Source organism: Etheostoma spectabile, chromosome 6 (genome assembly GCF_008692095.1).
Source record: "Etheostoma spectabile isolate EspeVRDwgs_2016 chromosome 6, UIUC_Espe_1.0, whole genome shotgun sequence".
NCBI lineage: Eukaryota > Metazoa > Chordata > Actinopteri > Perciformes > Percidae > Etheostoma > Etheostoma spectabile.
The window spans coordinates 2,357,901-2,369,373 of record NC_045738.1 but is presented as its reverse complement, the minus strand read 5'-3'; the positions used below and the strand labels follow the sequence as shown (position 1 = coordinate 2,369,373).

Below are 11,473 nucleotides of genomic sequence, written 5' to 3'. Positions count from 1 at the left end.
GTTACTTTAGTTTTGTACAAAAGGTCGTCTATCAGGTGTGATTGTGAGGGCATGTCAGAGAATAGAGCGGACACGCTATTCTCTGGGCCTTTATTTCAAAATGCACACTTTATATTTATTTCTGAAAAAATATGAGTTGCTTATTAATTTTGAATGTCTGGAAGAGCTTCGTAATGAAACTGTCAAATCATATTTTTGTTGCTTTTTGTAAATCTATATAAATGTGACTTATTGTCTTAAACGGGCTTATGTATCGTCTCGTATCGGTCGCAGGGCCCCTGAATTGAATCGAAAGCGTTTCATGGCAGACTTTGTGATATCAGTAAATATTGAATTGTTGTCAAAACAATTATGTAATATCGTATTATGATAATAAGTTGAAACTTCAATGGTTCAAATTCAATTCTATATCACAATTCATCACCTCCACAATATTATTACATACATGGTTTTCACCTTCAGTAGAGTGTCGTGTATTTGCTGTGAAGTCTCACCCAGGCTAGTGCTGGAAAGGATTTATCGTAACGTATCAATATTATGGGCCCTCGCGTCAGAGATGGTTATCTTTCAATACACTGTTCAAGTGGAAGGAATCGGGTTCTGAGAGGGTCTAATCCCTGCACTGGAATGGCTTTGATTGTGTCAGGGAGCAATTAAGAATAGGTGTGTGTGTGTGTGTGTGTGTGTTTGGTCAATATATCACTCACTGAGACTCACTGTGGCACATATGAGCACTTTGAAACTTGGGTTGCAAGGTATTTTAATGCTACGTGGAACGCCTGAGCCTTTTCCCACGTTTAATCACGCACAGATGAATCCGAATTTAACACCAGCTGTGTTGTAAGACCATACCTTTTTAATTCAAAATTCAGTGTAAATTAATGTTTATTATCTAACCCTCATAAAACGAAAGTGGCCGTTTTGATAAAGATTTGAGCATCTGTCAAGCACAAACATTTTGTTTGGCTTCTAATGTAGTTTAGCTGAAGTCTGCCGGCGACCCTCTTGCACAACCTCCTGACTCTTGAAATATATTAAACACACAGTTCAGCCACAGCTAGTCAGCCAGTGTGTGGCGCCTAATGAGGGGCTGCTCGGAGAGTTTAGGCTGATGTTAATTTGTTTTGTTTTTGTTGTAAACTGTGTGTCTGTAAATAATTTGTAAATGACGAGCTGTCTTTGCATGCCAGCCGGCTAGGCCACACACATGGACTGACACAATAACACACACACACACACACACACACACACACACACACACACACACACACGCTCATTACAAGCCCCTTTGATGTACCCAGTGATCGTGGTGCCAAGCTCTTTGTTTATAATGCATTCATGTTTTGGTCATTATTTGCAAGCTCAATTTTGGATGTTAAAAAAACAAATGTTTTGAAAGGGTGACTGAGTGACAGTTTATGTATCTCATCAGCTGCCACAATTGTCAGAATAACATACCTATGCACATATTGGAACAGATTAGAAATTGCTGAATTTATGGCTTTGTAAAGTGCTTTCTTCCTGCCACAATTGCCAATATATTAAAGGAAAAACTTGTGGTGGTTTGATAGGACTTTTGACAAAGTCAGCTAGTTTTGGCTTTTTTTTTTTTTTTTTTTATGAATCAAGCCTTTAGAATATCAAACTTGTCAAAGACGGAGCATTGTCTTGTGTAAGTTAGACCATTAATTTTATTGTAGCACATTAAAGCTTAGGGAAATGTTTCTATTTGATCTCTGCATTCATTTTCTATCTTACAGTCTTAACAGGTCAGTAAACTGCATCTGAAAAGCTTGTCAAATTGTCCCCTCCCCCCACATTTAGACAATGTCAATAAGTTTGTTTGTTTTTTCTTTCCCAAACGGACAATCTGACTGGTACACCTAAAGCAGCTATTGGCCTTGGGCGTTGAGGTTAGACAGGAAGCAGGGTTTGACCTTCACTCTCTACCTCCCTTTGTACCCCTTCTGACGTGGTCGGACACCACACACAGTCCACAGACTAGTTTAAGCATAGCTCGGCCCATACACTCATTTACAGTCCTTACTGTCATGTTTAAGTTTTACTTAAAAAAGCTGGTTCATGTTACTGCCTTTTTTATTATGCTTTCATCCCTGTGTCAGGTTTTTGAAATGGACGGTATGTCCAGTGTGCAGGGTTTTATTGGACTCTACTGGGGGCAGGGTGGTGCTATTATTGTGCACTGTGTCGGTCGCACACGGCAACATACACAACTCTGTAAACACAAGTAGAGCATCTCAGAGATCTGAAAAGCCTGTACATTCACACACACTCACGCACAGCCACACATGTGCAACATATGAAAACAGCCACATAAACACACACACACACACACACACACACACACACACAGGCACAAACAGTATACAGAACCACATCTACAGGCAGAAATGCACACACACATACACACTCAGCGTGCTCGCAACCGCTAATGCAAACAAGAGATAACTTAAGCTGTCTGTGAAATTGCAGGCCATATTTTTAAAATACCAACATGGGGTCATGAACTGCTGCATAAAAGACTATCTTAGTTGTGAGCCCGAGCTGCTCGATACCAAATATAACCCGAGGTCTAACTTAAGATCTGGAGAGGTGCCTGCAGCGTATTTTTGGGTCAGTGTTTACAGGTGTTTAGCCAGTGGCAGCAGTGCCAAGAGGTTAATGGGATACCCACTTTAAGAAGTCCAAATAGACTAAAGCCCATATTGTTCAGTTTGGGGTTATTTTGACCCAAGGATGGCTGGAAGGGAGGCTTCATAGAGCAGAAGAACACCTTTAAAGTCCCCTGAGGTGCAACTTTTATCACAGCTGTGTTTATTTACAAGCACCATGGCATCAAAGTATGGTGAGATTGACTTATGGGTCAGAGTCGGGCAGAGGTTAAAACTATTTAGAAAACCGATGTCGAGATGTGCAGGGAGTCGTAGGGCTCCATTATCGAGACTTGCATGAGGTGCACTTCTTTTAAGCAAACCTGTTTTTACTCTACAACTGTGTTTCAATGTTAGTACAAAGTTAAGTCAGCTCTTTTACTGTCCACATATAAGCCATTGTGGTTTATCTTGGCTCCAATTCATGCACTTTACCCTAGATTTGACTTGTGCAAATCTAATGACCAAGAAGTCAATTTTCTTTGGTCCATCTGCAAAATAATTGGTCATATTGCAAACCATAATTTCCTAAATCCTAAACTGACTAAAGGCGATTTTGAATAAGATTTAATTATTTTGTTTACTCTTCGCAATTTAGAACCAACCACTGTTCCTCCCTTGTTGCTCGTTGATGTTGTTTACTGTGGGTCTATGTGGGTTAAGAAGTGCTCTGTGCTATATCTGTCTTCCCAGAACCTAGACTTCATCTTCCTCTCCTTCCTTCATCCTTCCTCTCTTGGACCTTCTCACCCTCCCCCTTCATCTGTTGTAGGTTTCCACTAACCTTCATTTGTCTGTGTTTCTTCCTCTGCAGGTTCTGCTCTGTTCATCTTGTCCGAAACTGATCCAACCAAGCCAATTGTGCAGAAGAGCTGAGAGAAACACAACATGGCTGTTGCCGGATGTCCGGATTATTTCCTGCATCATCCTAATTATCAGGTAAATGGCAATCCCTATGTAGGGTTTCCTTCAATAAGTTAAATGTTTAAGGTGACATGCTATGCTACTTTAACAGTTTAACTGGTAGTACATAAAATGTTGCCAGTTTGGACTACAAATTAAACAACCAGGGCTTATGTGCGAAACCAGACTGGGATGTCTGTGTGAGTAGCTCTCCAGAGTTGGACTCACCGGATGTCTGTGTAAGATTATGAACCCAAGTAACTTTATTTAACAAAATTTGAACATTTCTAATGTGCCATTGTCCCTATGAAATTAAATTCCATCCTGTCACAGCCTCCAACATTGCACTTGTTTATCCATAGGGCATGGCTAACATCATTTGTAGACTTCTGGCAATGGATTAGGGGTCCAGCAATGCTACATGGTTCACAGATGGTTCACAGATCCAGCGGAGCTGTAGAACTTTATTGTTTTCTTACATTTCATCACATGTAAGTTAGCTGACACTTTTATCCAGAGCAACTCACAGTTGCTATATCAGAGGTTGCACACCTCTGGAGCAACAAGGGGTTAAGTATCTTGCTTAGAGACACATTGGTTGATGTTTCACAGTTGGAATTGCACCCAGATCTCTGCGCCATCACCACCCCTACTGACAAAAAGTTATAAAAAATATTTTTATTGGATGAAAATTGAGCAAAAAAAAAAATTTAGCTAGCAGGTGAAGAATGCAAACAACGAAAATCACCAGTTAACTTCCTTAAAATTTGCAAGAACTATAGACTAATACAATAACAGGCTTAAATGAACTGACAACACAAGTTAGAAGACTTACCGTTTTCAAGGATGCACACACGCAATCTCAACTGGCTAGCTGTCCTCCAGACAAGCGCGTGTTCGTGCTATTCTCCGACATGCCTTCACAATCACTGCTGATAGACACCTTTTGTACAGTTCTATTTCTGATACCGTGGTGGCAGAAATTTTGCCATGGCGGCCCACCGCGGCAAAATCAACATAGAGGAAACACTGAAGTACGCGAGGTACTGTAGATTGTTTCCAAGAATTCTCATAAATAGTGAGGGTGTGGATTGTGGTCAATGCAGTTCTTGCCAACAGTTCTGCTTTTTCCCAGCCTCTCTTAATCAGCCCTTTAGATGTTCATAATATAATATTTGGTCTATTAGTTAGTATACACTGGAGAGGGAGATAAAATCTGCTCTTTGGTTATAGTTTGTCCTGTTTATTCCAGTCCAGACTAAAGACAGTTGGTAAATGGCAGTGAGATGGTCATACCATTCCACCACCGTGAACACATTGAAGTCACAAAGAGCTGCAGGGGGGACCGACTGTTTAAGAGTGTTGGTCCAACAGCGCTACAATATATTTTGGCTGATGCTCCCCTAGGTAACAGCTGCTCTTTACAATTATGATTCTATGGTCGGCCCTTCACTCACTCACACACACACACACACACACACACACACACACACACACACACACACACACACACACAACACACTCACACTCTCACACACCGAAACACACATCAGTAGGACCTTTAGTACCGAGTGTGTTTCCTTGTTCAGTGGAAGTCGTATTTCACGTTCCTGGAGTAGATCCAAGCTTTCAATAGCAACCTCATTGAATCTGAATGAAAAATGAGTAATTTAAGTTTTTTTTACATACATGAAAAGGAAACGTTTTCCTAAAAACATGAAAATTGATTTTTACCTCTCCAACAGTGCTGTATTTCTGTCCTGGGTTTGCGGTGATTGATTGTAGTTCACCAGATTATTATGACAAAAAGTTACAGGAAACTTAGCACACTCAAATAAAACGACAAGGTAATCCTAATAATCAGTCGTTGCTTACAATAAGTAAATCACAGCATAGCCAAACAGAGAGATACTCACTAAAAGAGCTGCAGGCACGTTTTGTCTTTTAATCCTAATCTTAATTTGTTATGTTGAAATTTTTACTGACAGTATTAGTTTATGTGAGTACTTGGATTAGAAAGAGACAAACTTGTTACAGGTACAAATTAAGGCCTGAACATCAACTTGTATCCTGATTTGTTGTTAATTTAGGGAGGGCAGACGTGGACCTTTTAGGCATTAGGTTTTAGAGCCAAAGGCTTCCAAACATTTGCTTTAGGGCAGTAGCACTATTAGCCTGATCAGAAGCTAATCTATTGTCTGCTGGTCATCTGAACCATGGTATTACCAATGACCTTTGACCTCAGAGGCCTGAGAGCCAGCCAGCTCTCCGCAGCTTAGAGAGACAGAAACCAAAGAAGATTCTAGTCACTGTGTGCGTGTGTGTGTGTGTGTGTGTGTGTGTGTGTGTGTGCGCGTGCTTACATGCTTGTATCTGTGGTAGAGTGAAGTTAGGGTCACGAGTGTGTATATTGTTTCTGTGATTCTGCCTTATTGCTTCCACATATGTTGTTAGCAAAGCATAATTTTTAAAGAGGCGTACATTTAATAACAGAACAGTTTATGGAACTAACCGTACAAAAATAAAACAGTGGAATAGGTCTTGAGTTTAGGTTGAGGTTAACCCCCTTTGATGAATCGTCATATACGGTATAGTGTCCAAAAATAGAGCAATGTAAATATGTATAGGCTAATCTTCTCTGTGTACCATATTTGCGTATTGCATTCACACTGCAATACTTCTCTTTTCTCAAACACACCAAGCCCTCAACATTTTCGCTTGTTATTTAGATGGATGTTGTAATGGAAATCATCTGTTTGCTTGTTTTTTTGTCAGACAGTGACTATTTAATTATTGGAGACTGATTTTAAAAGGGTGACTGTGGCTTAGTGGTAGAGCGGTTACCTGCCAGTCGGATGGTTGGCGGTTTGATTCCTGGCCATGCAGTCCATGTCGAAGTGTCTTTGGGCAAGACACTGCGCCATCGTTGTGTGAGCAGGTGGCACCTTGTATGGCAGTCATACAGTGTGTGAATGGTTGCTGTACTGTGTAACAGTACCTTGAGTAGTCGTTGAGACTAGAAAAGCACTATATAAATATAAGTATATACTGAACACATTTTAAAAGTTTCGAAATTGTAAGGGAGTGAAGAATAATTTAGTTCTTTGAAGGGTTTGGATGGGTGCTGCTGGAGCTACAGTATACAGACCTTAATGTACACACTCTAGTTTACACACTCGGCTGTTTGCAAAGCATTCAACTATAACAGAGGTACCTTGATTGCTGCTGGACTTGTTGAATGAAAAACCCCTTCACTGTGAAATTCCAGTGTGAAGGAAGATTTTCCCTGATAAAACTGCACCGGCACTCCAAAACAGATTTGAGCAAAGACAACATTCATACTAAACTCAAGAGATTATATCAACAGTTTAATCTTGTTTCTGTTGTATGATTGTGACCAGTGAGTATGTGCAAAGCAAGGCAAATTTGAGATGGTAAAAAATGATTGTTAGTAACTTAATCCAGAAACTAACAGTACCAATAATACATTTAGGTTAGGTTAGATGAATGTAAAACAAACCTGGACCCTCATATATAGTAAAACTCTCTGGATGCCAAACATAATATTGTCATGTCGAACAGTTCTGTTTGCCCTCTAGTGTATTAAGCTTCCCCAAATCTAAGCTGGATCACTGGATAAACAAGCAGAGTCCAGCACATGCTTTTCCTTGAGGGGGCTGAGATAGCCATATTGTGTTATTTGGGAGTAAACATTAACATGATTTTGTAGTGTTTCCCATAACCTACCAATATTTCTAGAAGTCATGGAGGTTGCATTTGTTTTTGCTTGAGCTTTTCAGTGTCCAATAGTTCATTACATTTGTAAGAGGAGGAGTGTTTTACAGAAGTCATGTGTCAGTGTGAACGTGGTATTAAGGCTATGCTGACTAAGACTCAGTCAGTCATTACTTCCAGTAACCTACAATTAGTTAAATCAAATGTACAAGTGGTCCTTCATTCACCATAGCAAGTTTTTCTAGTTCAGAGACATGGCAAAGAAAGTTTTTCCTTGCCTCTGTCACCTAGTGCTTGCTCTTGGTGGGAATTGGTGGGTTTCTGTAAATAACATCACAGAGTGCGGTCTGTACCTGCTCTCTTATGAAACGCACTGTGAGATAACTGTTGTTGTGATTTGGCGCTATATAAATAAAATTGAATTGAAAATTGAACTGAATTAAAATAGCCTGGCATGCATTGGGTACCTATCCCTGCGTTTATAAGTAGAAGTACATTATGTCTGAATTTATGCAGCTGGGCAGGCAGGATAACCAGGTTAGGAATTATGTTACACAGTTGTCTAATCAGGGGATGTTTTGATACAAGTTGTATTTATATTGATCATTTATCTTGGGTTTATGATGTTAAACAGTAACCGACTGTTTGTTCTCACCTCATTCAGAATTTAGTACAGTATTAGTTTTGAATAGGGACCAGTGGGTACCACTGACCAAAACTTTCAGTAAAGTTTTCAGAAATATTGTAATTTTTCTATACTTTCTTTGTGTGTGTGTGTCTTTGAGACTTGATATATTTATGATAAAATAACAATGTACTGTATGTCAAAGGTAGCCAGTGAGGATTACAGTAAGTAGGGCTACGTATAGATGCAGATGTATCTGAGAAAATGTTTCTACTTCTGCTGAATTCCATGGACCTGTCAAATTGTCTGGGTTAATAACATAATAAAGGGTAGGACAAGAGCAGACATTCATGTGACCTCCTGATCTCATTTTGGTTCATTACGTAAGACTGGATTTCCACCTGCTGTCTAGTGTTCGTGTATTGAGTAACAAGACTGTCTCTACAATTAGCGCTATGTCTGTCAGCAAGGTATGGTTTGCCAAAAGCAAGATTTGGAGCCTTGAGTAAGATTTCCACATCTCTAAAGCTTTCTGAGCGTATTAGGTTCTTGGTAAATCAAACCGTAATGGAAATCTTATACTGTCAAACTTGTTCTTATGTTCTTATAGATCAAGTCCATTCTCAGCTCTTTCTCAACTAAAGGCCTCTCTGTAAACAAAGTATTGATTCATATTCAATCTCCGGGCATAGCGTTTAACCTCAATCTGACCTCTTCTAAAGCCGTTGCATTGACATGTGTCTCATTCTTTTTCTTTTTGTTTGAGGTCCAATCTCCAGACCTTTGTGTCAGTCCTGCTTTCAGTGCCTTAACCTTGTCTCTAGCCTTCCACTGACTCCTTTTAAAAGTTGAACCCGCGGCCCCTTGACTCTTATTTTGAGGTCCTTTCAAATTGATTAATATGAAAGGGTCCTTATGCTACTTGTCAAAACTTGGTCTAGCCTCAGTCCTGTTTTGACCCCTCTCTAAGAGCTTAAGCAACGTGTGTGTGTGTGTTTGTGTGTGTGTGTGTGTGTGTGTGTGTGTGCGCCTGTGCTTCTGTGTGTAAAATAATTACTGTGAGAGCAGAGTGAGAAAAAACAAGAACAAGGATAAAAGGCAGAGAACACCTTTTCTTCAACAGACAAAAAAGAAAAAATGTGGGCTTTTTATTTTCTTATTTTTCTTCTCCCCTCTTTGTAGTCTCAACCTTATAGGCGTCAATAAACCTAGAACCAAATGCAGAGTTAGTCAATAGAATGACTGAGAATTATGCTCAATGACCAGTATTTATAGGATTACATACCCATGTTAATATTCAAGTCTATAGAGGCATCTGAGGCTGTCTGGGTTTTAGATTTTTGTTGGTAAAGTCCACAAAAGGTGGGCTTTAAAGATGATTTAGTCCTTTACTGTGTGCGTGCGCGCGTGCGTGCGTGCGTGCGTGACTGCGTGAGTAAACTCATTTTCTCCTAGACAGCCATGTAGAATAGTATTTAAGACCAGTATATGTTGTGAAAGAGTCCCCAAGTTTTTGCTTAGTGGAGCTGAACCATGACCGTCCTGTCCTGAATACACTCTCACAACCACACACACACTCACACACGCTAACGCTGTACTATCCCACCAACCAAACAGCGTCCCAGTGCTGTTTGTGTGACTGGGTAGGGATCAGTCACAGTCTGGTAACTGGACTCCCAGACGGTGTGTTTTGATGACGGGGCTAGCTATGTCATGGGAAAAATGGTTTTACGCAGTGGTTATTTTACTATTTTTTTGATTTATTTCAAAAGCAGGTTAGTCCCATTAAGCTCCAAAAACTCTTTTTCAATCCGGCCTAGAACGCAAGACAATACAGAGACGGAACAATGCAATTTAATGATTGGATGCGGTTGGGTTAGTTGGTATAGAAGAGGGGTTGGAGGCTGGTGGTGGACAGAACCATATGCTGCAGATTGACCTCCAGTTAAATCCAGTATTGTCTGAACTTAGGCACCAGTGTAGACACCAGGGAGGAACACTGGGGACTTATTAACTGACATTAATGCTAAACATTTTGCAAGCAAATCATGGATTGTACATTACCAATCTATTCAGCCGAATTGAGTCATCAGAGTGGAATTCTACTTCAAGCTTTATTCTCACAGTGAGTCAATTCTATTCGAACTGCTCAGTAAATCTTGTTAGTAAAGTTACTTTTAATGTTACAGATACTGAAGGATTAAAAAAAAGTTTGAAGAAAAAATGTGAAGTAAAAAAGAATAGAAACAAATTTGAGCTTTGCATTGAAAATGGCTTGTTCAGGAATGTCTTTGCGTCTGTTGCGAGCAGACACAAATGTAAAATAAAATGTATCTGAAACCTTCCAAATCCAATGGTGTAGCTGTACAATGCCTAAGGTTTGTTTTATTATCGAGGATAACGCTAGGAAAGAAGTTTGTTGTTTAAGTGCATAACAGATTAGATTTGCGTGTGTGTGTACGTGCGGAGGGGGGGGATTTGGATATGTGGTAGAGTGAAGTTAGGGGCACGGGTGTGATTCTGTCTTATTGCTTCAGCTGCGTGTGTGTACACTGTACAGAAAAATCATCTGACTGGGGGGTCTAAAGAATAACATGATGGGTACGAGGAGCATCGTCATTTAATCAGTGTAACTCAAAGGCTCTAGAGGAAGAACAATAAATCAAACTGATAGAAGGCAATCTATGATAGAAAATAAGGTGGAACATCGGTGTAAAAGGAATCCAGCTCTGCCTGCGTTCTTCTGTCACTACTGTGAACGAGGCAGAACAAGCAATCGTTTTTATTACATCATCAAAAGAGGTTTGCTGTGGGTCAGTAGCAAGTACACAGAAAGTACCAGTTTGTGCTGTTCCCACTCCTAAATCAAATATGTCAAGAAACATGACTTTTTAGGGTGATGTGTTTGCAGTGACTGGAAATATGATGGAAAAAAGGGGAAAAACTAGGACATTGTCTTTAAATGGTAGAAATAGTAGAGGTTATCTTAGTTCAATTTTTTTCTATTTCTTTATATATTACTATAGCGTAATATATGATAAAATGAAATTAAAATGTTACCGTCATGTAATTCTTCCACCTCTCCTTTTGAATTTACCTACTACCTACTACTACCTTTTGTGGGTGGTTTCTGTGGCTTTTGGCTTGGAGGTAGAATGGTCGCCCCCATGACCTCAAGGTTTGCGGTTCAATTCCTCATTCGGTCACATGTCCCTGAGCAAGACACTGAACCCCTAGTTGCTAACCCGGATGCTGTCCACTTTTCTTAATACTTAAGATAGGTTAAAAATGCAGAATTTGAATTTCACTATATCGTACTGTGTGTATGTGACGAGTAAGAATAAAGTTTATTTTTGGTATTTGAAGGCCGGATTTTCACATGATCTTGTAAACATTTGAATGTCTGTATGTAATAGAGGTAATCTGCAAATCCCAGACCAAGACAAGCTCAATAGATTTGAGATTAAGCGTTGGTCTGGAGAATCTGCTCTGTATTTTCTTTGCACAAGAGGCATGACCAACAGGCATAGTTCAAATG

At 39.8% G+C, this 11,473-nt stretch overlaps 1 protein-coding gene across 1 annotated transcript in view; it reads left to right on the top strand.

Moving 5' to 3' along the window:
- Positions 1 to 3,486: 3,486 nt before the first annotated feature.
- Positions 3,487 to 11,473, top strand: part of LOC116691809 (growth factor receptor-bound protein 10) — a gene marked incomplete at its 5' end in the record, with an annotated part of 63,225 nt that continues 55,238 nt past the window's right edge. The window contains 1 exon segment of the mRNA XM_032519723.1: positions 3,487 to 3,611. Within this exon segment, the coding sequence (XP_032375614.1) occupies positions 3,561 to 3,611 (51 nt within the window).